At 40.1% G+C, this 27,729-nt stretch overlaps 4 protein-coding genes across 6 annotated transcripts in view; 1 reads left to right on the top strand and 3 right to left on the bottom strand.

Moving 5' to 3' along the window:
• Positions 1-90: 90 nt before the first annotated feature.
• pecr (peroxisomal trans-2-enoyl-CoA reductase) lies at positions 91-8,192 on the bottom strand. Its single transcript, XM_077614341.1, has 8 exons — positions 8,032-8,192; positions 6,173-6,306; positions 5,919-6,084; positions 5,762-5,843; positions 3,856-3,952; positions 3,661-3,771; positions 601-712; positions 91-528 (listed from the first exon to the last, which is right to left on the bottom strand). Exons 1-8 carry the CDS (start codon positions 8,162-8,164, stop codon positions 446-448), a joined length of 918 nt encoding a protein of 305 aa, XP_077470467.1. The 5' UTR covers positions 8,165-8,192; the 3' UTR covers positions 91-445.
• A 961-nt stretch (positions 8,193-9,153) lies between these two features.
• On the bottom strand, positions 9,154-13,046 carry rpl37a (ribosomal protein L37a). The gene is made up of 4 exons (XM_077614344.1): positions 12,983-13,046; positions 12,538-12,666; positions 12,335-12,417; positions 9,154-9,314 (listed from the first exon to the last, which is right to left on the bottom strand). Exons 1-4 carry the CDS (start codon positions 12,983-12,985, stop codon positions 9,251-9,253), a joined length of 279 nt encoding a protein of 92 aa, XP_077470470.1. The 5' UTR covers positions 12,986-13,046; the 3' UTR covers positions 9,154-9,250.
• Positions 13,047-13,084: 38 nt separating this feature from the next.
• On the top strand, positions 13,085-14,891 carry cfap410 (cilia and flagella associated protein 410). The gene is made up of 7 exons (XM_077614343.1): positions 13,085-13,442; positions 13,515-13,533; positions 13,624-13,670; positions 13,759-13,988; positions 14,073-14,217; positions 14,286-14,388; positions 14,471-14,891. Exons 1-7 carry the CDS (start codon positions 13,366-13,368, stop codon positions 14,633-14,635), a joined length of 786 nt encoding a protein of 261 aa, XP_077470469.1. The 5' UTR covers positions 13,085-13,365; the 3' UTR covers positions 14,636-14,891.
• Positions 14,892-27,729, bottom strand: part of orc2 (origin recognition complex, subunit 2) — a 19,951-nt gene continuing 7,113 nt past the window's right edge. For 2 of the 3 annotated variants that reach the window (XR_013304060.1, XR_013304061.1), the window contains exons 4-17: positions 27,172-27,261; positions 27,068-27,099; positions 26,885-26,942; positions 24,119-24,429; positions 23,927-24,036; positions 23,720-23,852; positions 17,026-17,125; positions 16,809-16,949; positions 16,565-16,736; positions 16,423-16,484; positions 16,227-16,345; positions 15,439-15,632; positions 15,340-15,408; positions 14,892-15,269 (exon numbers count right to left, since the gene is read on the bottom strand). Coding sequence is in view for 1 of the 3 variants with exons in the window: in XM_077614340.1 (XP_077470466.1) it covers positions 15,186-15,269; positions 16,227-16,345; positions 16,423-16,484; positions 16,565-16,736; positions 16,809-16,949; positions 17,026-17,125; positions 23,720-23,852; positions 23,927-24,036; positions 24,119-24,429; positions 26,885-26,942; positions 27,068-27,099; positions 27,172-27,261 (1,412 nt within the window). In the remaining 2 variants the exon portion in view is untranslated. The remainder of the gene's footprint in view (positions 15,270-15,339; positions 15,409-15,438; positions 15,633-16,226; positions 16,346-16,422; positions 16,485-16,564; positions 16,737-16,808; positions 16,950-17,025; positions 17,126-23,719; positions 23,853-23,926; positions 24,037-24,118; positions 24,430-26,884; positions 26,943-27,067; positions 27,100-27,171; positions 27,262-27,729) is intronic. The other variant, XM_077614340.1, reaches the window with a different exon arrangement.

Genomic DNA, 27,729 nt, shown 5'->3' with positions numbered 1-27,729 from the left:
AGACGTTTTTATTAACTTTTTTTTATATACCTCAGGAAAAAATCAGCGATGTAGTGAAGCCGTGAAGTGAAGAATGATGACAGTATATACTTGTTGCTGGACTTTTTTTTTATTTCCAGGAAATTAGTACACAAATTCGTGTACGATAAGCGACTCTATTCAAGTGAATCAAAATGAACTAGAAGTCATCAATTGTTTAATTGTGCTAACTTTTCATTTGATATGCTTTAGTAGCTTTCTTGGCACAATGGTGGAATAACAAAATCATTACTTTGAATTAACATGTACAACATGCATATTTTAATTCCCATTGTCACAAGCAATTGTAGTATTACAAGAAACCAAAACATTTGTTTTCACACCACATCTGTGTCTGTCTTGTCTAACTCAGTCACACAGTTACCTTTAAAAAACAAATGATATGTACCATCGTTGAGAAAATGAATCACAGCTTGCTTTGAGGTTGGAGTAGGTCCTTCAGCGCTTCCATGTTCTCCCCGTCTGGACCTTCGGGCCATGCCTTATGATCTAAACACAGGCAGACATCTCAGCAATGTAAAACACAGTTGTAGAAGTATGCAGTGACAAGATTCAACATACTGGGTATCTCCCACATGGAGTGGTACAAGCTCTGCCCTGCATCAACCCGCAATGTGGCTCCAGTGATGTAGGTGGCGGCAGGAGAGAGCAGGAAACAAACTGCAGAGGAGATCTAACCACACAAAGTTAGTGGAGAAAGGCAATACGGAATACTGTATCACTTACCGTATTTACTCGCATATAAGCCGCTTTTGTCGGACAAAAAAATGATGACTAAATCGAGGTTACGGCTTAAATGCGCATAAAAACACGACATGCACGAAACTGCAAGTTGACGACGTCATGATGCTATGATGTCATGCGGCCGATACGGTAATTTATTTCAAAATAGAGAAAAGATAAACAGATAAAACGCTAAACAAAATGTATTTTGACTTGTATGAATATAATTTAAGGAAAATAAATCAACCTTATCTTGCATAAAACATGAAAAAATTCACGTGAGCCAGTCACTACTCGCTCAGGATGTTGCCATCTTACCATAGTAAATGTGCGCTGACTGGCCAGACGCGAGTTCACTTTTTGTGCCTGCTTTGCTCGCTAAGGGCGCCGCCATCTTACCGTAGTTAAACGTGCTTTACTTGTGCCTGCTTTGCTCGCTAAGGGCACGCCATCTTACCGTAGTTAAACGTGCTCTGACCATAGTGTTTACCATGTCATCACATCCCAATAGTTAAGGCTGATCGAAGGTCTTGCGGTCGATCGTTAAAATATAAACCTTGATACCTGCGTAACGTGTATGCTATTATTGCACACAGAGATTTGGTGAACACTATGTATACCGCTATGGCCATATTTTCTGGTTGTGCTTACGTTACTTCCTTTTTGAATTTGTCTACGTGCAGACAACACCCTCCCTTTTGGAACACAGAAAGGAAATGATTGTACATTTGTGATTGTGAAATAAAATTCCGCTTTGACTTTTTTCTTTTTATTTCTTGTTCAAAAGTGAGAACTATTGCAGTAATATGAAGCACCGAAAACAATGTGGCCGCCACAACATCTTTAACTTCTGGTAAGAAAATTGTAATTTATGTCATTAAAAAGCATTGGGTTCTCATCAAGATACTTATTTCTTTTAAAATTGAATAATTTGATATTTTGCATTTACATAGACAGGCATATTAACTTATGATTTTGACCCCAATAATATCCTTTTGATTCATACAGTATCTCAGAGGTGTGTATACTCAAGCAGTGTTTCCCAACCAGTGTGCCGCGGCACACTTGTGTGCCGTGAGCGATGCTCAGGTGTGCCGCGGGAAATTACAAGGAGTCCAAGAGAGAAATCTCAATATTAAGAGATTAAAATTGAACTATTACGATAATAGAAATGAAATATGAATTCATAGATTGTACAATAGCAAGATTCAAATCGTAATATTATGAGATTAAAGTCATTTTGTTGCTTATTTTTATGTAAAGTAAACCGGAAACTTTGGTTTTCGGGGTTCAACTTTTGTCCACGTTAAGTTTGTGTAAGCACAAAACGGCTTTTCTCGTAATGTTAGGTGGTTGAAGTAATATTGGGAAGAAAAAAATGTCGTAATATTACGACATTTAAGTCAGTTTCCTATTTTTACGGTACGTAAATGTGCAAATAGAGAAGAAAGGTATCAAACTTTAATACAAAATTAGAATTAAGTTTAGTGTAAGGTTAGATTAAACTTATTTTTGAGTGTCTGCATCGTAATCCATGTTCATTTAAATTTGTTTATTTTATGAAACGAGCGTGTTGCCGTGCAAAAAGCCCCCCCCTCCACCCCCTGAATCTCTGTCCGTCTCTCTCTCTCCACCCTTCGAAATCCGTATAATTTTAGTACTATTAAACACATTTTAGTAAAATTAAACCACTAGTTATGTGTTACTTTATTAATAGATGGCGAATTAGAACAAATAAAACATTTTTTCAATCCAATATCCTGTTTTTGGTGTTTTTTCAGAGGGTTGGAACAAATTAATTTGTTCTTAGTTCATTTCAAAGGAAAACGTTTGTTTGAGTTACGAGAAAATCGACATACGAGCTCAGTCCCGGAACAAATTAAGCTCGTATTTCGAGGTACCACTGTACTAATGTATGGTGTCCAACAACAGCAAGCGTGCTTAGAGCTTGAACAAACAAACAAAAACATGAAGCTACAAAGTACAGACCGAAATATCTAAAAAATAAATTATTGCAATAGTTGTCACTTTCGAACAAGAAATAAAAAGAAAAAAATCAAAGCGGAATATAGTTTTATTTCCTAATCACAAATGTGCAATAATTTCCTATCTAAAAGGAAGTGACGTAAGTATAACCAGGGACTGTGTCCATAGCGGTATAGTGTTCACCAAGTCTGGGTGGAATAATAGCAAGAGATACACATTACGCAGGAATCAGGGCTGATATTTTAACGATTGACTGCAAGACCTTCGATCAGCGTTAAAAACTATTGGGATGTGCTGACATGGTAAAAGCTATGAACACATCAAGGCTACTCGCGTCTGGCCAGTCAGAGCACGTTTAACTAGGTAAAACGGCGGCGCCTTAGGTAAGATGGCGAGGCTCTGAGCGAGCAGTGACAGGCAGATTTATGCAAGATAGATCTTTTTTCTTCTTGAATTTCATTCATAGACGTCAAAATAAATTTTGTTTGGCGTTTTATCTGTTTATCTTTTCTCTATTTTGAAATAAATGACTGTATTGGTCGCAATGTCTTGCATTATGGCATCATGGTGTTATGGTGTTATGGAGTTTTGTAGTTGTTACCTTGCAGTTTTGTGCATGTCATCTTTTTATGCGCATATAAGCCTTACCCTCGAGTCAGTCATCATTTTTGTTTGTGCGACAAATGCGGCTTATATGCAAGTAAATACGGTATGTTAGTCAGTTCAGAAGCTTCAGGGAAACAAAGGTTTTCACTTTGTAGCTTTGTAGGCAACAAAAGTTTTTAGCTGGCACACCAAATTACTCGTGGATTTTTGCTAATTGCAGAGTGGTTCAATCCTGCTATTAGGAGGGAGGCACTGTATAGCAGTTTTCTGGGATTTATTGTATGTTCAAACTGTCAGAAAACACACCTCTTCTGGTAATCCGAGTCTCTTTGCTGGACTATTTGGAACAGACTTCTTAAAAAGGGTTGGTCCAAGATCCTTGTAATTCTCCATTGCCGTTTTAGAAAAAATAGTGCCCTGTGACCAAATGAACAACAACTTGAAACAACCCAATCATCAAAGATGCATGGATAACAATAGTGGAAGTGGAGTTGTACATACTGGAGCAACAGCGTTGATCCGTACACCTGAGGCGGCCCACTCGATGGCTAGGCTCTTTGTTAAGTTGTCCACTGCTGCCCTGGCTGCACCTGTGTGGCTGTCAGAGAGGCATGAGCAGGGTTCAGAATCAATCAGTTGCTCCCTACATAGTAGCAGTCAATCAATGTTTTATGTACAGAAAAAGTGAAATGAAGTTATCACATTAGTGCAAAGAAAAATAGTTTTGGGACACTATACAGTCGTACCTCTACTTAAAAAATGAATTGGTTCCAGAACTTTTTTCGTAACTTGAAAATTTTGTAAGTAGAGCAGTACTTTATATGTAAATTGTCTAATTTGTTACACGTTCCTTAGACAATTACAGACCAAACCCTTAAAAATTGATCAAAGTTTCACAAAAATGTGAGAACGTTATAAGAGAATGATTTATTAATGTCTTAAAATGAATATCAAGCATACAAAATCTATCCATTTTGAAGCGCAGGGGAACAAGAGGAAGCTAACAACACAAACACAAACATATTAACACATCTCATAAACAGAACATCTCATCTCATTTTCTGAACCGCTTTATCCTCACTAGGGTCGCGGGGGGTGCTGGAGCCTATCCCAGCTGACTTCGGGCAAGAGGCGGGGAACAGCCTGAACTGGTGGCCAGCCAATCGCATGGCACAAGGAAACAAACAATCATTCACGCTCACACTCATACCTAGGGGCAATTTAGAGTGTTCAATCAGCCTACCATGCATGTCTTTGGAACGTGGTAGGAAACCGGAGTACCCAGAGAAAACCCACGGAAAACATGCAAACTGCACACAGGTGGACCGAAACTGGATTTGAACCCAGGTCTGCCACTGTGAGGCCGAAGCGCTAACCACTCGCCCCACCGGACCGCCCTAAACAGAACATTAAGAATTCAAACAATTACATTAATCAACAACAAGCATTAAGGTTTTATGATTTCTTTGGACTTTTTTTGGGATCAGGCACCCCAGCGGCAGTTCTGGGGTCATGGGTTCGACCCCAGTTTGGTCCTCACTGTGTGGAGTTTGCATGTTCTCTCCGGGCCTGCGTGGGTTTTCTCTGGGTACTACGATTTCCTCCCACATCATAAAAACATACAGCGTAGACTGGTTGAATACTCTAAATTACACCTTCTTTATGAGTGTGAGCAGGAATGGTTTTCCATCTCCTTGTGCCCTGCGATAGGCTGGCCACCGATTCAGGTTCCCCGCTTCGTGCCTGTAGTTAGCTGGGATAGGAGCCAGCACCCCCAGTGACCGTTGTGAGAATAAGCGGCTAAGAAGATGAATGAATGATTGTATTGGATCAATGTCAGCTGTAGGAACTTTTGTAATAAATATTGAACAAATGAATACAATATACAGTAGTCATGGCAGGTTGTTTGAAGGTGAAGTTTTATAGTAAAAAAATAATACTAAAAGTATGTTATGCCCATCAGATGTGTAAAGTTTTTTTGTGCATTGCAATGCATCAAGGGATGTATTGATTGAATGTTTAGTGTCAATTGTATGATGCATACTTTTTAAGATGTAATGTGGAACTAGGGCCAACTTTTCCATTGTTCAACTTACATTTTTATATACAGTTTGAAAAACTGCCGCAACACATCTTTCTTTTAAATTAAGCAGCACAAATTGTTTAGGATTTTTCAGCCCCTGCAAGAGGCAGCAGAAACTTAAGTATTATCTCACCATGGTACCATGTAGAGAAATTATGATAATACTTATTAGTAAATATTTATGGTTTGGGGAATGAAAGCTCTTCATCACATTTAGTAGTAGTTGTAGGGGCAGTGCGTTCAAACAGGCCCAACGTTTGAACCCCCTACAATGTGTATAACCTTTACTTGATCACAGTACATTTAAAACGTTTTGCTACTCACGCCATGCCTGGAAAGCCTTTCCACATGTCTGCGATGATGTTAACGATCACACCTCCATGTTGTTTCATCCATGTGGTATAGACTGTCGATTGCAATAGTTTGATAGAGTCATATTTAATCCTCAAACACAGAGCTTAAACGAGAGTCAATGTCTCACCCTCCTTGCAACAGTGGAAAGTGCCATTCAAGTTTGTGTCGATCACAGCTTTCCACCCTTTGGAAGACATGTGCTCGGCTGGGCTGCTAAATTGTCCGCCACCATTGTTTACCAGAAAGTCTATGTGCCCGTATTGTTTCAGCACTGAAGACACAAGTGCCTTTACCTGGTTTAGAAGTCCACACAAAACCCATTTGCTTCAGTGATAACAACATTAATCTGATGGCTCCTACCAAGAAAGACGGAGTGCACACCTCGTCCTCGTTGCGGATGTTACAAGGGAGTGGAGTAACACATGCTGGGCTGGAAGCTGGAATTCTTTGTCTCATTTCCTGGGCAGCAGTCTCCAATCTCTCTACTTTTCTACTGGAAATCACTACATTACAACCTAAGAAAAGGTTTGGGATAAATGACTGATTACAATGCCATATTACTGAAGCTGAAATTCAACAAATGCGAAATCTCTCATATTTGCTGGTATCTTAAAATGAATCGATCTTAACAGGTGTGTTTTTGGTGGAAATTAACAATAGGTGGCTACACTTTCATTCGCGTAAATGAATCTACTGTATGTTACATCAAGAAAGAATAGGCGAACATTCGGAGAGGACACCAAGACAGTGGTCATCACTAGGAGTAAAAACATATTTAAGATTGAGAATGACCTATCGGTCAGGACCTCAAACTGTACATTTGTGGTCCCCCCCAAAAATCAACTAACAATATGAGGGATTTACACCATAGATAAGGCCGTGAAGCTGGCTCCATTGGTATCCGCTGAAGGCTTCTCAGACATGACAGCGCAGGACGTCAACACATTGCTCAAGGGCACAAGGAGATGGACAACCATGCACACTCACACCCATACCTAGGGGCAATTTAGAGTGTCCAATCAGCCTACCATGCATGTTTTTAGAATCTGGGAGGAAAGCCACGCAGGCCGGGGAGAACATGGAAACTCCACACAGGTGGACCGACCTGGATATGAACCCAGGACCCCAGGGCTGTGAGGTCGACGCGCTAACAACTCGCTCCACTGGGCCGCCCTTTACATTTTTATATATAGATTATATTTCGATATTAATACATTACAGTATTTTCATATGCCCCAAATATACTTTTGGTAATTGTACTTGTATTTTTGTAAAAGAGCGAATACATGTAGAATGGTAGTAATAAGGGTGATCCCACTTCGCGTTTTTTCGCGGCCAAGTCTGGTCTACATTATCGGCGAAATTCGAGAGATCACTGTACTTTTATGTCCATTTTGATTTTTTTTTTATTCAAAGTGATATACAAACATGGCAATAATTGTTTTGAAGTATAGTATGGGGCCGCCTCGTGGCGTAGAGCTTCACTCGCCTGACTTCGGAGCGGGCTCAATTCCCACTGGTGGCGGTAGGATTGGGAGTGCGGATGGTCGTTTGTCTCTCTGTGTGCCCTGCAACTGACTGGCGACCAGTCTAGAGTGCAGTCTGCATTTCGCCCGAAGACAGCTGGGTTAGGCTCCAGCAACCCCCTCGAGGATGGGCGGTAAGGAAGAGGAATGAGTATACTATTTGGATTAATCGGGATCCGAATCGAATCACCAAATATGAGGCAATACACACCCCACTATGTATTTAGTCATTTTAGTGATGCGTAATAGTAAGAGTGCTATCGGGGATAGCGGCTAGCTAGTGAAACTATAATGGTGACACCGTTGTCATTTTAGGGGATTTAGAACTGAACTTTTGCTTTTAATGTTCACTATGATTGGCTGGCGACCAGTCCTGGGGGCACCCTCCCATCTCCCAGAAATCAGCTGGGTCGGTTCCAAGCCTTCAACCCACAAGCGACGGCAAAAACCGTGATCGAGGAATAGTTCTAGTTTCTGATTGCATTATTGCAAATACGTGTGCTATAGCGCCTGATATTACTCAGGTCATTCACAATGTGAGTCAATGGCAGTCGGTTATAGTGAACATCTATATATATTCTGAAGACTAATGCTGTGGTCTTACTTAGCTACCTGAATTGTATTGAGTCGGCCAGATCAAGATGACTTTGTTTTTCAAAATTTCTCCTAAGGAGTTGGCTAAGTGAAAAAAAGATTAAATCCCAGAATACTTACCCAGTTCCAAAAGCTCATAAGATATTGCTTTCCCAATGCCAGTCGCTCCACCTGTGACTATTGCAACTTTGTGGTTAAACAAGCCTGGTCTGAAGACACTGTGTGCAGCCATGTTTTCTTTTCTTTTACCCATGGGTGTACCTACGCCATCTACTACAATTTAGCAGTACTACAAGATAGAAAGTGAACGAACCATCAGACTAACTTTGGAAAGTCCAATCGCTGTAGCGTTTATTCTTGAGCAGGATCACGGGAGGCTTTGAACAATTGCTCTCTAGAAAACCACAAGGCAATTTTTGATGCCATTCATTTATTTTCGAAACCACTTTATCATTACTAGGGTCGCGGGGGGTGCTGGAGCCTATCCAGCTAACTGCAGGCCAGAAACTGGGAAGACCCTGAATCGGTGGCCATCCGATCGCAGAGCACAAGGAGATGGAGAACCGTGCACACTCACACCCATACTTAGGGGCAATTTAGGGTCCAATCAGCCTACCATTCAATTTTTGGAATGTGGGAGGAAACCCACGCAGAACAAGCAAACTCCACACAGGTGGACCAACCTGGATTAGAACCCAGGATCCCAGCACTGAGAGGCCAACACGCTAACCACTCACTCCACCCTTTTTAATAGGGTAGATTATTGTAAATGAGTATCATGTGTTTTGGGAATGATAGAAAATCATGGTAACAGAGAAAGCAACTTCCACTGGACTACAGCGCCAATCAATCGGTTAGATTGGAGCTGGACTCCAATGGAAGTTGTTGTGGTTAGTAACCACTTGTACACCATGCAATCCTATAGAAGCTAATGCCCCATTAACAAGGTAAACTAATTAAATACTTAATACTAGAACAGAAAATGTGATGACCTAAACATTGAATAGCACAAACCGAAGGGGGATATCCAATTGTTTAAATTCCTGTTTTTGAGAAAACATTACAAGTGACAGTATGATTGGCAACTTTTCTTGAAACCCTGCTCAAAATTAACAGCATCAAATTCAATGACCCTCTCTACCAAAGCAAATTTATTCACAGAGCAAACCTTGCTGAACTTCCATCAGACATGTAGGAATTGCTCAAGCAAGCCTTTCGTTCATAAGGATAAAGAGACAGGAAGCCACTCCAGACAGCTTTATTTTTGGATGTTGAGGCCAAGTCCAGGTTGGTTCAATTATCAAAAAGTTCCAATTCCTCCAGAGATCATTTCGCTAGTTTACTGGTCCTTCAACTCCTTCAGCCTCCTGATCGCTGACTTTACGGTCACGGCAGAAGTTGTGCTGTGAATGAAATAACATTACATTAAACAAGGGGAATGCATTAAAACTTCTTAAATTGCAACATTCGTCCATTTATTTTTTACAATAAACGATGACTCATATTACAACACGGTGGATATTAAAACCCATTTCTGATCACTTCAAGATAGTACAGAAATGTGACATTTTCCAATACAGTCACACCTCTACTTACGAATGCCCCTAGGTACAAAAGGTTCAAGTTACGACATTTTTTTTAAATATGCAAATTGATTACAAAAAAAATCCAAGTTACAAAATCCCCCAAAACGTAGATGCATTTCCTTGTCTGTTATTTTATTTTGAATTCCCCTTATTAAGCAATTAAAATCTGTACAAATGCAACATGGCGCATATTTTCACACACCCATACAGAGCACACATAAAACTGGATGGCTTTCGGCCCTAGTGAACGAGTTCTTGCCGTCATCTAGCGGACAAACACGGATATTACATCTACAACAGCAAGGCAGGGAGACATTTCAGCGGCTCAGGGCACATTTTCATATCCTTTATTTATTTTAAGACATTAATAAATCATTTCCCTATAATTTTATCTTATTTTTGTGTCTTCTCACATCATTAATACAAATTGGCACACTGACCAATTTTAAAGGGTTTGTTGGTAGTTGTGTGAGGACCGTGGAACAAATGAGAATTTACATATAAAGTACACCTTCTTACAAAATTTTCAAGTTATGAAAAAAGTCTTAGAAACATAATTTCATAAGTAGAGGTACGACTGTATTTCACACCGCCAATGCACAGCTGCAAACTCGGTATACCGTAAACTAGAGATAGGCGATATGTAATCTATGTTATCAAATTATCAGTCGATATTGATGTTATCACGTCTATTTTATTTCAAATTTGAAACGACAAACTTCTGTGATTAAGTAAATAAATTACTTTCCTCCTCATTTAAATGATTAATGACTATGTTACCTTACTTTATAAGAGAATATGAAACATGATTTTAAGAAGTATTTTTGTTGTTCTATAGTGCAATAAATATAAGACAACGCCCTCACACTAGGAAAAATAAAACCAGCAGAAATTTTGACAGGTGTCGTTATTTGTTATAAATTAATATATATGTATGTATGTGTATATATATATATATATTACAGGCTGTCCTCAAACGAGGACAGTTGGTTAAGGACATTTTCAATAAGGCTGTCCTTTGCACAGGTACAAGGCATTTAAAAAAAAAAAAGCGAACGCCAGGGAGAAATCACTTGGATCTTTGAGTGGGCCGGCTCGGTGTTGTCCTGCATCTCATAATCGCTTATTTTTTGCATTAATGCTTCCTGTTAGCCTCTATTGCTATCATGCTAAAAACACGTTTCCTCATCACACTCTTCTCCTGAACAGCGCTCCCATTCTCTGTGGTGGTCGGGTTGTGTAATAGCAGTTTAAAATCATCAAATTTGCATCGAAAGTTTTTAATATTATTGACAATAACTATTTCACGATAATTATCGTTGTTTTATCGCCCAGCTCTACCGTAAACTTAATTCAACACAAGCGTAGCCTACACGTCTGTTTGCAGTTGCCATTTACATTTAGGGATTCCAACAAGCCGATAAGAGATTTTACTAAACATGGAGGATCTGATTACAGTAACAACCGCTCCTATAGTTTGGAACGCCTATGGTCAGGAGCATTGGACAACAGATTCGTATACAGGAAAAAAAATACACATTAAAAAACAAATGTATATAGAAATGTTGTTGTATAGCTATAATTTTTTTTCATTATACTTGGATCATTTTGTTGTTATCTTAACACATTAAATGCCATAAGAAGTTATCATATCTCACTCCTATTGACGGTGAGAGGCATCCAATCCAATTTGACCGGAGGGGCTCGCAGTCAAAATGGATTGGACATTTTTAGGTAAGTTAATACCTAAAAATGTAAACAAATGCATTAAAAAACAAACAAATGATCTGTACCCAAATCTGGTCCTCTGAAAATAATGCGATCGGGCCCAATTTTCAATAAATTCCGACCAGCTTTTTGATCAGGGTCATCCCTACTAATTACACAAGAAACTGTAGGTCTTAACCTAATTGATATCTGCAAATACACCCACGAGTCATGAAGCACTTTATCACTCTACCAAAGAGAGGCTGTGTACACCTGTGACAAATGATTTCATCCCACTGAATGGTGAAGTGTCTTAAAACTTTTGGCCGTGGGTGGACACCAATGTTTCCAAACCTTTTTTGAGCTGCGGCACACTTTTTGCATTGAAAAAAATCTCAAGGGACAAATTTGAAAATCTTTTTATTTAAAACTATGTCTCCTATATTAAGAATAGTCATTTTCATCAAAGTTTTATCAGCGGGAATCACATAAATCAAATTTTTCCACACTGACCTAATGCCACCAAAAGTCTGCGGACCCTGAACAACTTCCGGTTCGAATGATGCGAAAATAAGCAATGTATTTAAACGCAAAATTCTATGACTTTTCTCGAAATATTACTTAAATCTCCTAATATTACGCAAAAAAAAAAGTTGTGCTCAGACTTTATGTCACCAATAGTTGATGCCCTAGAAACCAAACAACTTCCGGTTCATGTTAGAGAAAAATAAGCAACAAAATCAGTTTCACTATTTGAATCATGTAATAGTGAATCTATAATTTAACATTCCTCACATTTTGATTTGAACCTTGTAATAGTTCAATTTTATTTTCGTTATATTCATATTAATTTTCTCTCTGAATATCACATTGTATGACTTCTTGCAATTTCCCCCGGCAACCTTGTAATAGTTCAATTTTATTCTCGTTATATTCATATTAATTTTCTCTCTGAATATCACATTGTATGACTTCTTGCAATTTCCCCGGCACACCTGACCATTGCTCATGGCACCCTGTGTGCCAAGGCACAGTGGTTGGGAAACACACACTACTTGTTGAGTACAAATAGTAGTAGTCAACAAAAGTACTTTGAACTAATGATCCTAAATATGTACAATTGAACCTACTTGTAAGTCCAGGCGCCACCAGCCACTGTTTTCATGCAAGATCCGCAGTGCCAGATACCCACAGCCCTCCTCTTCATTTTGGTCTTGAAAAGGAATATTGATGGGGAGGAGTTAACAAAGGGCCGCCAAAGGGCCAAATGATGCCAGTTCCTATGTTACTCTCCAATGATTCCATGTGCTACAACACACGTGCAAAGTCTTACCTTGCCACAGAATGAGCAGGTGTATTTAGCATGCTGGGAGATCTCAATTTTCTTCACCATCTTCCTCAGCGAGGCACCGTAACGCGTGCCATATTTACCAACAATTCCCACCTTCTTGGTGCGTTTGGCCTTTGAAAGAATACACGACACATTCATTAAATTAAGAGTAGGATTCCAAACGCAGTACAACGACATGTTAAATGAACCGTAGGGCCGACTTAGCCTTGTAGCTAGGTTCAGTAGAACTTTAGCAATAGGAGCAGCCATTTGTAAACTGGCTATGACAATATCACTTATAACAGCCAACGCTGATCTAAAGTAACAAAACGGAGGCTGGCACATTGCAGTTTGGTGTGTCTGTGTACTTTTGGAAACAACGTTTATTGATATGGACCATAGAAAACATAAGATTGACGCAGATTTATAAAAGGACGTTTCAGCTCACCATCGTTTCAGTCGAGACGTAGTTCCAAAAAGGAAGTGCTCACTGCGCATGGGCGATTTACCAGTTTTGACGCAATGATTTGTGGGAATGTGAGTTTTTTTAAATCGTGATTTACGGCAAAAACACTGGTCTCAATTTAAATGAATGCAATTGATGTTACGTTGGCGTATTTTTCCATCCATATTTTGTATTGAATTTTTAAAATTAACTCATAAAAATGCATTTCTGTAACTAAGGACGCTAAAAAATGCGCATGCGTATTCTGGTTTAGAGTACGTTAGCATCTCTTCTGCGGACTTACAATGTTTATTTTACAACACGACCCATTGTTTTTAATAATTTATGGTTTTAATAGGAGCTGTTCATGATAAACCACATACACGATGAGGCTTACTCGTACGCAAGTTCTCACCGAGGCCAAGGCCCCAGACTTGGAAAGCGTAAGGAAGCTGAATTGCTGGTAAGTGCTCCCAATTTGATGCATCGTTTCACAGATGTCTTATTTGAAAACCTAAACTCAATTTTGCTACAGGGGATCTAAACTGTCAGACGTGAGTACAATATCACCTCATATTTACCCATTTTGCCTTTCTTTCATAAATATATATTGAACTGATTTCAGAAGTTGTCACTTTTCCCAGGTCTCCATTCTAGCAGAAATGCCTAACATTGAAGTGTTGACACTCAGGTAGGTTTCCCCAGACAATAAACAATTAGTGTCACAATTACGTACCACAGGCTTGTAATATCAAATTGTTCATGGTATCCCTTTCTAGCGTCAACGGCATCTCGTCTCTCGCTCCGCTGGCTGGATGCTTGTCTCTGTGTGAGCTCTACCTGCGAAGGAACATGATAGCCTCACTGTCAGAGCTCTGGTATTTACGTCCCATGAGACGACTCCGGGTATTATGGCTGGCTGACAACCCATGCTGCGGAAAGAACTCCAGCCAGTATCGCCTGACAGTCCTGCGTTGCCTACCTCGGCTGCAGAAGCTCGACAACCAAGGTGTATACCTTTTTTCTGTATTAAAAAGTAGCCTAAAATTATTCTATTTTTTAAATTTGTAAATCAATGCTATATGCATTACAGTTGTGACAGAGGATGAGATTTTGTCAGCGCAAATGGAGGGCGAGGAGATCAGTGCACCAGCAAATGGAGCTGAACAACAACTTTCTACTAATGGACATGATAATGCAAAGAAAGACTCTCTTGGTCACAATATGGGGAAAACCAAGTAAGTGTTGTTGGATGTCATTAGACTTAGCACAACATGCAACAACCACAATAAAATAAACTACCCAGCTTGATATTTGCATACAGAACACAAGAGTTGAAGATGAAGCCTCGGTCTAGAGATAAGTTCCCCACTCTACATTCTCAATCGACCAGGTCATCTATGAAAAAGGTAATCTTCTTTAGGCAAAACAGTTTTAAAAATGTACTTAATTTGTCAACATTTGTCAAATAACACTGATCCTTATTTTTAGACACACACACTTGATGCAGTGCTTCTGCTTCTGAAGGACTTGGATCATGAGGACCTCCGTGTTGTGCACATGGAGACGCAGAACCGACTCAGGATCTATACACTAGACTCATTAAAAACTTTACAAGATTCACAACAATCACAATCTGTTGAATTACAACAGTGAAATAACTACCGCACCGTGATAAAACATAAGCCTCACTGCATATAATTGTCCCATTTATAACCAGTTCATAATCTTCCTGGTCCTTTTTGCAGTACTGCTTGCGTTTACACACATTCAAATACCCTCACCAAGTCATCCTTTAACCAAATAATGGATTTCATTTTTTTGTATGATGAACGCCTTCCACACAAAGACAAAATGTTTTTTTTTTTGAAAAAATATTATTTCTATAAATAAATACATTAAGTGCAATGCATTCACTTTGCTGAGTTTATTTTTCCTGCTTTTCAAGCACACCATGCGTACTTTAAAATAATCCACATAGCAAGATATGGAGGTCATTGAGTCAATTTTACTGTATTAAACTATAATGGATTAGGAATTATGTAAATACATGTTACAACAATATTCAACAACCCATCTTTTGTTCTTATTGGGGGTGGGGGTGCTTTGTCCAATTCCTAGTGATCTTCTCAGTCACTCATCATTTTCCAAGTGATCCAAGAGTGTATTTGCATTCACTGCAACTGTCCAATTCCTAGTGATCTTCTCAGTCACTCTCCTCATTTTCCAAGTAGTCCAAGAGTGTATTTGCATTCACTGCAACTGTTAGGTACTCCACACCATCTGGACCCTGGACATTTAAAATAATTTTAAAAATAAATGTACTTGCACTTGACATTTTATCCAAATTATCAACGTACGTAGGAATAAAACCATAATAAATTCAAGATCACAGTTGCTTAGGAGAGGAATAAATGCAGAACTCCGTATTATATTGTTTTGCTAGCACTGATGGGAATGAGGGTGGCCCGGTGGAACGAGTGGTTAGCGCTTCGGCCTCACAGTGGGAGACCTGGGTTCAAATCCAGGTCATGTCCACCTGTGTGGGTTTCCTCCGGGTACTCCGGTTTCCACCCACATTCCAAACATGCATGGTAGGCTGATTGGACACTAAATTGGCACTAGGTAAGAGTGGGCTCCAGCACCTGAGACCCTAGTGAGGATAAAGCGGTTCAGAAAATGAGATGAGATGATAGGAATGAGGAAAAATGTGGTCACCTTATTGTGAAATAATGTTAGAGAATGAATTTAACTTAAAACCTGGTTACTTAGTACATGGCAAACATGCCACTAAATTTGTATGCAAAGGAATGCAAGTGATTTTATGGTGACTGAAGAAAAAAAGTTACACTGCAAAGTCAAATTGTGCCTTTATTTGCAGTCTTTGTTTCATTAATCCCTGCATAATACTGTATGAGCTGATAAACAAAGTAGATATTTTTGTTTATTATAGTTGAGCAGATTAACACTTACTACACTTAAAAGTGCAAGGCATAACGTCGGAGTGCTGTCAGAAATTCAATCCGTCCACTTTTCAAAATTTAATAACTTACATGTTTCATGTTCAAGGATGAGTTCCGGTAGTTTTATTTACATTTATCAGACTGTTATTAACCTCACATTGGATTTCAAGATGCAATTGGTACAATTAAAAAACACTGTATAATGACAGTGAAACAGATACATTCACTTTATATTCTGAGTATATGTTTGACTTCAGAGCTTTTCGGTATTAGAAGGACCTCACCTTGCGTGTCCGTATCAGTTTGTGATCTTTAAACTCAGTCAACTGAGTCCTCAGCGTGAGGTCAGAGTTCACTAAGAATGACTCGCGACACCTCTGGTAAAAATCTTGGAATGACAATCCTGAACAAAAAAAGGAGAACTAACTAACGAACAGAAATTACTTCAAGGGGAACACTTGAAACACTGATTTATTGTACCTGCATATGAAGGATTGTCTTTGTTTTCCAGCTGAAATTTCATTAGCAGTTTAAAAATTCCTCTAAAAAAAGAAAAAATAAACAAATAAAAAACTTTAAGTCTGTTTTCCTCAGAAATGTAATCATGGCAGAAAAAAAGTACCGTGCATTTGGAGTCAAGCTGCGAAGGACATGTGTAAGGGAGGACAGAGCAAGAGCCCCCGTTTGCCGCACCAGCAGAGAATTTTCATAAGACGTCTCCTCTGTGTAGTGCTTGAATGTTACACACTCCCACCACACCCAGTTGAATTGGCTCTGTTTGAACTGGTCCCACACTGATAAGATAGAGAGGGCATCTGTAAACTGGAGAGCAGGATGGAAAATAAACTATCCTGCTCATTACTAACCAAGAGGAGCATTGATGTGATCAATAGTAGCCACCAAGTGAATGTTCGGCAGTGACGCCAACTGTCCCAGGGCACTCTGGGTCTTCTCTCCTCGCAGCATTGGCCCATCAATGTTATTGATTATCAAGTAGACATGGGAATCTGGGCTCATGTCAAGGTTAAACTTAAAAGCAACACATTCTCAAATGATATAGAATGAAGACACCCAGTTACTCACTTGTTTTTTTAAGTGTTTGAGCAATGTGATGAATTTGGTCAGATGGTGTTCTGAAAGTCCCCTGGTGCTCAAAAACCTCACATGTCAAAGTGTTCAAGATCTGCAATCATAGGGTGATAGCATAAATTGACAGACAATGCCAATCAAGCATGGTTGATAGCATAAATTGACAGACAATGCCAATCAAGCATGGTTGATTGATAAATCGTTGATAATTACTAGCGGTATGATGTATATTCAGGATGTGCACATCACAGTCCTTATCACAATCTTAAGATCAGTTGAAATAGCTAGAATTTACCTTGAGCACATTTGGCTCTAAATGAGGTTTTAAGTAGAGCTACAATATGCAAAAGGAAGAAAGGGGAGTGAGAGAAAAAAACACTTTGAAAAACACATTCATTGAAAAAAATTGAAATTGAAATAGGCTGCTTATCAGCTTATCAAAAGTTTGAGACCATGGTTTAAAAAAAAGACAAAAATAATTATCCAGACCAGAACGATAGTGTTCCCAATAGAACTCAGCCATATTTGTTAATCACTTCCAAAATTTGTAAGAGTATGCTGGATCCTTGTTTCCACGATGATGTCCTCCTTGCCATCCATCAAAAAAGTTCTCTCTAGAAGTTAAATCAGGGGATTTTGTTATGTTGAAAGTCTGATTTTATTTTATTTATTTTTATTTATTTTGAGACCCTTTTCCATCAGATGCAGTTGGCAACAGTCAGGGCCTTAATTTGCGTCAATGACCGCCCTGTGTCTTACAGCCGATTGGATTCAAAGGTGTCTTGTTTTGGGGAGTAACACATGACTTTTTTGTTCCATATTGCTTACAATTTTTCTAAAGTAAGTTTAGAATGACCGTCTTGCTGCGTTCAACCTGAGCAGCAAGGGCATGTTACGAGAGGCATTGCTTATGAAGCTTGGCGATTCAATCATGTTCAAAAAGAGAACACTTTAGGTTTGGCTATCACAAGCAGGGGGGCGCACCGTTAAAAATGTGAACTCTATACGGTGCACGGTTTGGATCCGACAGCCGTTTCTGGCCACCATAATTTCAACTCTCTACGATGCAGGGTTTGGACAAAAGTAGCGTGAGAATGTTAACATAAAACATCCACCCATCCATAAATCACGCTTTATCTATTCCTGCTCCCCGAAACACTTTTTTCCCTGTCGTGACGAAAAGACTCGGCGAGACACGATGGTGCTGGACGCACTGACCCAAGACGCCTTTCCACGTCATTCACAAACGTCATTATGGGGAGAATTTCCGCCAGCCAGTTTCCAGGTGCACACAAATACACACACATCCATGCGTACATCACGCTTTATAAGGATTAGAGAATAGATAAAGCGTGATTTATGGATGGGTAGATGTTTTATAACTCCCGGGACGACAGAAGTAAAGTGTTCCCAGAAACTCGCTGGCGGACCAATCAGCCACGCGGAGCATTTAGGGCACATCATGCAAAAACAACGATTCATACATAAACTCTGCTTTCAGCTTCAACAAAAAAAGTTTAGTTTACACACAGAAGGTGAAGAAATTCAATCACTCTACGTTGCACGATTTGGGCAAAGATAGCGAGAGAATCTTAACATACACACACTCACACACCCATAAATCACACTTTATAATGATTATAGATGAGGACATGAACATGTAAATCAAATCAAAAGCCTTTATTATCATCATACACAGCTGCGTATAACGAAATTGGTGGTGCTACTCCACAAAGTGCATTTTCCCAGTAAAAAAAAACATAAATAGTAATATAAAAGTATAAAAAGTCACATTCCGACTAGGTAAATTCTAAAATATTGCACAATCTAAGATATTGCACATTGTTATTGCACACCCCGGAGTTATTGCACAGAAGGGATTGTGTGTCGTGCTAACGCAAGTTCAGAGTCCTGATGGCTGTGGGAAAAAACTGTCCTTAAGTCTATTTGTCCGTGCTTTGTGAGACCTATAGCGTCTGCCAGAGGGCAGCAGCTGGAACAGGTTGTGACCAGGGTGGGATTGGTCCCTGACAATGTTCCTGGCTCTGCTGAGGTAGCGAGGGCTGGCAATGTCATCCAGTGAGGGCAGAGAGCAGCCGATGATCTTCTGGGCAGTGTTGATCACTCTCTGCATGGCTTTTATGTCTGCTGCCGTGCTTCCAGCATACCATACAGTAATGCAGTATGCCAGGATGCTCTCCACAGTGGCTATATAGAAGGTTACCACAAGCTTAGTGTCCAAGTTGTTCCTCCTGAGTACCCTCAGGAAATGGAGTCATTTCTGGGCCTTCACTACTGCCGTGGTTTTGGTAGACCAGGAGAGCTTGTCCGTGACGTGGACCCTGTCTACGCATACTACATTTATGAGGAGTGGGGCCAGATCTGTGCTGTGTTTGCGAAAGTCCAGTTTTATTTCTTTAGTTTTCGTGGTGTTTAGTGTGAGATTGTTCACCAAACACCACAAAGACTGTTTGTTGACCTCATCTCTGTAAGCAGACTATTCCCTGAACTGAGGGAGGGATTGTATCCATGATATGGCGGGCGACCAACTTTTCAAAGCACTTCATGATCACAGGCGTAAGTGCAACAGGCCTATAATCATTCAGGCTGTCAATGATTATCTTTTTAGGGACAGGGATAATGGTGGCAGATTTCAGGCAGGATGGGATGATGGATTGTTGCAGGGAACAATTGAAGATCTTTGTGAAAACACCAGTCAGCTGGTCAGCACAGGCTTTGAGCACCTTCCCAGGTACTCCGTCAGGGCCAGCAGCCTTCCTGGTGTTCATAGTCCGCAGTACCTGTCTCACTTCATGTTCCTGAAGCTCCAGTGTACTGCTGCAGGGTGGTGGTGGATGTGTTGAGACTGGGTCTGATTTGTCAGTCTCAAAGCGGGCAAAGAAACGGTTCAGTTGCTCACCTAGTGAGGCATCTGCGTTAACAGACACATTATTGTCATTGTAATTGGTAATATGTCGTATTCCCTGCCATATCTTCTTTGGGTTATTTTCTGTGAAGTGCTCCTCAATTTTCCTTGTATATGCTGCCTTGGACTTTTTAATGCCTCTCTTCAGTTCTGCTCTGGCAGCGCTGTATTGTACCTTGTCCCCTGACCTGAAGGCGGTCTTACAGCATTTGATGAGTGCCCGTGTCTCACTGGTCATTCAAGGTTTTTGGTTAGGAAAAACCCGTATCCGTTTATTAACAGTGACATTGTCCGTGCAGTTTTTGATGTAGGAAAGTACAGTGTCCGTGTAGTCCTGGAGGTTGTGGTGTTAAAAAAGTTCCCAAATGGTGCGGGGAAAACAATCCTGCAGCTGAGAAAGGGCATCCTTGGGCCCCCCGCCCCTTTTGTGCCCCTCTCCCCTCGGCGAAATCCGCCCAATTTTAGTTAGATTAAACAATATATTTCTATTAAACCACTAGATATGTGTTACTTTGTTAATAGATGGGGAATTAGAAGAAATAAAACATTTTTCCAATCCAATATCCTGTTTTTGGTGTTTTTTCAGAGGGGTGGAACGAATTAATTTTTTTCCCATTCGTTTCAATGGGAAACGTCCGCTCGAGTTACGAGAACCTCGTCATACGATCTCAGTCACGGAACGGATTACGCTCGTATGTCGAGGTACCACTGTATTGGATTGGAAAAAATGTTTTATTTCTTCTAATTTGCCATCTATTAACAAAGTAACACATAACTAGTGGTTTAATAGTAATAAACAGCACAGATCTGGCCCCACTCCTCATAAATGGAGTATGTGTAGACAGGGTCCAGTCCTTTAAATTCCTGGGGGTCCACGTCACGGACAAGCTCTCATGGTCTACAAACATCACGGCAGTGGTGAAGAAGGCTCAGAAACAACTCCATTTCCTCAGGGTACTTAGGAAGAACAACTTGGGCACCAAGCTTCTGATAACCTTCTATAGAACCACTGTAGAGAGCATCCTGGCGTACGGCATCAGTGTGGTACGCTGGAAGCACTGCGGCAGACAAAAAGGCCATGCAGAAAGTGATTAACACTGCCCAGAGGATTGTCGGCTGCTCTCTGCCCTCACTGGAAGACATTGCCAGCCCTCGTTACCTCAGCAGAGCCAAGAACATCATAGGGGACCCTTACCACCCTGGTCACAATCTGTTCCAGCTGCTGCCCTCTGGCAGACGCTATAGGTCCCACAAAGCACGGACAAGTAGGCTTAAGGACAGTTTTTCCCCACATCCATCAGAAATCTAAACTTGCGGTAACATAACACACAGTCCCTTCTGCGGTAATATGAAAAGATGTTTGGGTGGTGATCTGCCTCCTACTAGCTGACTGAAGTAAGGTAAGTGAAAGACAGTGAGAGGTAAGCGAGAGGTAAGCGACCTGTATCCACAACAGCAGAATGCCAAATTACAAGTCCGTCACTTGCACTTATTTATGTCTTTTGCCGAGTAAACGCAGCTTATGGAGAAGCACCACCAATTTCGTCACACGTAGTTTCTGCGTGTGATGACAAGTAGGCTTTTTTGTGTTGTTCATAATGACGACAGGGCCTATGTCCGATTATTATTATTATTATTATTATTAATCTAACTATAATTGGGCAGATTTCGCCGACGGGAGACAGAGACGTTTGGGGGCGTGGGGGGGGATTTCCTTATTTTTCCACGACAACGCACTCGTACACGGAACAAACAAATTTAAATTAACTTGGATTAATATATACAGACACTCAAACATACGTTTAATGTAACTTTACACAAAACTGAATTCTAATTTTGTTGTAATCTTTTGTTACCTTCGTTTTCCGGGTTGGCGGTTTGCCACGCCTCCACCCTCACGTTCGCTATCGATGGACTGTTTGCTGTTGTATTGCCTTCAAAATATTCCCAAAATGATGCACACAAATGTCCTCACAATAGGATAACGCACGACCACTTGCCAACGAGAAATAGTCTTTAAAGAACGATCGCGGGAGCTTCTTTCCTTAGAAAGAATAACAGGAAATACAATAGTTGAGCTTACCCACGTATTGATTGTGGGTAATGAAGTTTTATTCTGAGAAAGGTTGCCATTGCCTATGGGTGTTGTGTGCACGAGTGTACTTCATTACCCAGAAAGCCCTCTTTTTGAATGCGCGTTGTGCATTTCCTGGTCTTAGGAGAAACTTGTCTGAATTAATCGTTCCGTGCTCGTAAATATTGTTATACATGAAAGATATGCAAAAAAGACCTGGCTTGGTCGCATCACGAAATTTTGATCGCATGACGGGCGAATTATTCGATCGAAATTTCCGCCGTAAGACGAGAATTTTGTATGACAAGCGGTCGTATGACGAGGTACCACTGTATAAGGCGTAACCTGGATTCAGCCAATTTTTTTCAGTTCCAAATACGGTGTATATGAGAAAATTCGGTAGCTGTTTTGGATAATACAACAGTACTACTGCCCAGTGACGTCATGAACGTACGCCGTCCTCGCACACGCAGTCTTCTTCAGTTTCATTAGTGTGGCAGCCAGCGTTTTAGTTGTTGTTTTTTTAACAAAAAGAAATTCAATTGTATTTCTATTGTTTTACATCAGACCGAGGGATGAACTTAAAAATTGGAAAAATGCCGCCAGTAACTAGTCAATTCTGTTGTTTCAATCTCAACACTAATTTCCTCAAGACTGCTTGACAACATGAAAAATAACGTGTGGACAACGAGCTGAGTTGTTTTTGGGTTAAACTGCAGTAAAATACACGAGTGTTACATGGTTGGAATGCGGGCTAGCTGCCCTAGTCAGTGCTATGGGATTGAAAAACAACAAGGCTTTAGCACACCTGTCAACCTCTGCCGATAACTGCCCTTATAAATGATTATGATTCCCCTTACAAACCCCCCAAAAACCTTACAAACACCGTACGAGTCGTACGGTGTTTGTAAGGTTTTTGGGGTTTTGTAAGGGGAATCATAATCATTTATAAGGGCAGTTATCGGCAGAGGTTGACAAGTATGCTTTAGGCATGGTCAAAATTGCAGCATTAAAAAATCCAGGTTTGAATTTCAGATGATAAACTATAGATTTGCAATCACCAGGTTTGTAAAGTCGACGGTCATAAATATAAGATATTTAGCATTCAGTAGATCCTATGTGAATGGAGCCAAAGACTCCCTCGTCTGAGCCTTGGGGAGCCGTGTTATGGTGTTTCAGCCTCCGGTTTGAACTTGCACGGTATAATCTCATGGTTTCGTGACCACTTTCAATTTTGTATTCCATGATAAAAAAAAACATCTTCATATCCTTTTGCATTGATGCATACACGCTCTGATGGCTCCCTCACTTTTGTGACGTCATCGTTTAAGAAAAATGATGGTAACAATACAAAATGATTTTTTGGTACAATTTTAATACTTGTGGATCTGTGTGTCTCGATCGTTTAATTTTTAATACTATTTGATTTAATTCGTGTGTAAAAATCCACCACAAAGTGGCTGCAAGTTTTCATTCTAACTGATCAATCTGGTGTCTTACAAGTGTAATGAGTTGATTGCAGCCAGGCGCTACTCGTTTCAACAGAAACAAATAGTTGATTAGGGTCAGATGGTACTTCTTTCAGTAGAAGCCTTATTGGTCAAACTTTATGTTCTAGATTTTTGTAATGAAAACCTGCACCCCTGTGGAATCATTTGGGAATATATGTTGTCTGAGTGTTGACTCACCGATTTCAGTGTAATGGAAGGGAAGAATCCATTTATCACAAGATGCATCTCTTGAGACAAGTAAGAAGAACGAAATTCCTCTAGAAGCTCTATCTTGCTTCCCAAACCATAGAGCAGCACACTGAATCCCAACCTTAATAGAAGCACACCACTTTTTTATTTTCCCCCAAAAGGCAAGAAGCAGAGTAAAAAAATGAACTCACTCACTGTAACTGTAGCATCCATTTACTGAAGTGCTTTTTGTGATTGGTACTGAGGTCCTGGATCTCGCTGATGTAGCAGGAAGGTTTTTCTTCTAAGAGTTGGACAAGTCTCTCCTACAAGCCAAGTAAATGGTGACTACATTTGGATTGGATTGAGGGTATTGCAAGGGCATTAATACACTGTTCAGATACGCACCCTGTCTAGTTTTGGTGTATGTAAACGGTCCAGTGTGCGATCCGAAGTCAAAACTTTTGAGCTGCCATGGGCCTCAAAATACTCTTCAACCATGGTGGGTTGGTTGATATGCTCAGGAGTCTGCTTGCTCTTTTTGGCAGGGGTTTTGTAAAGTGCTGCTGATAAATTTTTCCTTGGCGTTTTTGAGGTCTTGCTCTCTCTGTCATCTTTCTTTACTTTCTGCACTTCATCGACCATAAGTTCATCGTCATCTTCTTCACCAGAGTCAGAAGGAGAAAGCTCACTGTCGCTGTCTGATCGGAGGCTGGGAGCTGTATATTGGTATCAAGTTCACATTTTATGGTCATTGCATAGCAATTGACTTATGAGTTTGATCAATTCTATACTAAACTATCACCGTTTTTTCAACTTTCATCTTTATCAATTGAAATTAAAATAAAATTGGAACATCTTCCTTAATATTAATAGTAATAATGTAAAAGATTCTTTAAAAACCACTACGTCGGGGTACTCATTAGTCAAGGTTCAACTTTAACGGATAGACAACACCCTCATCGGGTATAGGGTCAGGATATACTGTATTTTCACGACTATAAGGCGCACATAAGTCTTAAATTTTCTCCAAAATAGACAGGGCGCCTAATAATCCAGTGCGCTTTATACATGGACCAATACTAAAATTGTTATCACAATAAAATAAAATGAATCAGTTGATAGGGTACACCGACTCTACTATTTTCCCATAGACAAAGAAAGTACTGCGCAGTGACTGCTGGGATATGTAGTAGTTCTTTTGTCAATACACCCAATGGATTGTGGCCTGTATACATCGACATCAATACAGCTTGCCGTTGTAAAAGTTACGCTAGCTACCAGCTAGCTACTATTTACGAATGGATTGTGGCCTGTATACATCGACATCAATACTGCTTGCCGTTGGAAAAGTTACGCTAGCTACCAGCTAGCTACTATTTACGAATGGATTGTGGCCTGTATACATCGACATCAATACAGCTTGCCGTTGGAAAAGTTACGCTAGCTACCAGCTAGCTACTATTTACGAATGGATTGTGGCCTGTATACATCAACATCAATACAGCTTGCCGTTGGAAAAGTTACGCTAGCTACCAGCTTGCTACTATTTACGAATGGATTGTGGCCTATATACATCGACATCAATACAGCTTGCCGTTGGAAAGGTTACGCTAGCTACCAGCTAGCTACTATTTACGAATGGATTGTGGCCTGTATACATCGACATCAATACAGCTTGCCGTTGGAAAAGTTACGCTAGCTACCAGCTAGCTACTATTTACGAATGGATTGTGGCCTGTATACATCGACATCAATACATCTTGCCGTTGGAAAAGTTACGCTAGCTACCAGCTCGCTACTATTTGCGAATGGATTGTGGCCTGTATACATCGACATCAATACAGCTTGCCGTTGGAAAAGTTACGCTAGCTACCAGCTAGCTACTATTGGCGAATGGATTGTAGCCTGTATACATCGACATCAATACAGCTTGCCGTTGGAAAAGTTACGCTAGCTACCAGCTTGCTACTATTTACGAATGGATTGTGGCCTATATACATCGACATCAATACAGCTTGCCGTTGGAAAGGTTACGCTAGCTACCAGCTAGCTACTATTTACGAATGGATTGTGGCCTGTATACATCGACATCAATACAGCTTGCCGTTGGAAAAGTTACGCTAGCTACCAGCTAGCTACTATTTACGAATGGATTGTGGCCTGTATACATCGACATCAATACATCTTGCCGTTGGAAAAGTTACGCTAGCTACCAGCTCGCTACTATTTGCGAATGGATTGTGGCCTGTATACATCGACATCAATACAGCTTGCCGTTGGAAAAGTTACGCTAGCTACCAGCTAGCTACTATTGGCGAATGGATTGTAGCCTGTATACATCGACATCAATACAGCTTGCCGTTGGAAAAGTTACGCTAGCTACCAGCTTGCTACTATTGGCGAATGGATTATGGCCGCCTGGATGGACGTATAAAACTCAGCGTTTTCGATGACTAATTTGGACAATTGTTCAATTCAGACACAGAAAATGAGGACTTTGATGGATTTTTGGGTGATGAAGACGTGAGTAAGTTGTAAAGTGGCTAAATAAAGTACAACCGAACTCAGTTTTGCTTCCGTTGCCTTTTTAAAAACGTGTTTTTAGCGTGTGGGTGTAGCGTGCAAGGACTGTATATCCCAGCAGTCACTGCGCACCGGAAACCGGAAAAAGAGTCTGGGGCTGCTTCCAGTAGCCAGCGCTATTGCGGTTAGATATTCATATCTAATATATAACATATATGCGTCTAAAAAATGGTGCATCCTTTGTGTGTTTAAAATACAGAAATAGCACTCGTTACTGACACTGCGGCTAAAAATACGATGCGCCATATAGTCGTGAAAATACGGTAAACTATTATGGATTTTTTTTTAAATCCATGCTAGAACTATTTTATCTAATTAAATGCAAGTATCCAAGATTTTCCTCCCTTCTTCGTGACATAATTAATAAGCATTATCACATGCCTTTGTGCTCAATTCTGCAGGTATGGCTGTGTGTAGGTCCCAAAATGGTTGTGTATGTAAGCGACGTTATTTTTTGTGTTATGCTATATTGCTGCTAACATCGGAGATCTAAGAAATTTGCGATTTGCATAGTTAAATATTTTGAGCAAATATTTTTCACGTTGAAGGTCATTTATATGGGGTTGTCGGTCGTCTTTTAACACTTACTTGTAATTCTCTTCCTTAACCTGTGGGGTGTTGTAGAGACAAACTGCACTCTTTTGCCCTGTCAAAAAAGAAGCAAATGATAAAGTGGTTGCCCTTGTAAGAAAATGAAATGTGTTAAAACAAAATGCTAAAAACAAAAATAAATAAATAAACAAAAGCAAAAAAATTGACAGGAAATCATACCTTCTGGGGTGTCTTGTTTTCACTTCTGGGGTCTGCATAGGAAAACAGAATACACTGAGACATGTGGATTCTCTTTTTAAAATCATAGACCTTGGAGGACTTACTGCGGCGTGCCCGAGTGGGTGTGGTTACTTCATTTTTTGAAGTATGGCTGAAGCTCACACTTTTCCCTGGGGTCCGTGCCAACTCATTTGCTTTGAATAACAAAACATAAAACATTCAAGAGTATAGTACACACGTTTGCACTAATGAGTTATGACATGTGATGGATAGAAATAGGCGTACAAAATTGGTTATCATCTTACTTGCAGACAATTCATACACTGATAGTTAACCTAACTGAGTAAATAAGTCAGATAAATTGCAAAATGAAGCCCGATCCCCGTTGTCATGAGCTTAAGAAAATTGAAGAGAATGACAGACATGCCTAGACCTGTGCTACTTGTGTATGTCTCATCGGTTCTATGCTACTTTCTAGTCTTTACTCTTATTTTTTCCTCCTCCTCCCTACTATTGCCTTATTGAGTTTATCTCGTGTTTTTAACATCAACCTGCATAAGGGACTAAAGATGGAAATTAGCCTTCAACTATAATCTTACATATTTACATGTATATGTTCATTCATGCATCTTCCATACTGCACATCCTCAAAAGGGTTGCTG

Source organism: Stigmatopora argus, chromosome 12, assembly GCF_051989625.1.
Source record: "Stigmatopora argus isolate UIUO_Sarg chromosome 12, RoL_Sarg_1.0, whole genome shotgun sequence".
Classification (NCBI taxonomy): Eukaryota; Metazoa; Chordata; class Actinopteri; order Syngnathiformes; family Syngnathidae; genus Stigmatopora; species Stigmatopora argus.
Note: the sequence above shows the minus strand (reverse complement) of the source record. Positions and strands in the feature narration are given on the sequence as shown.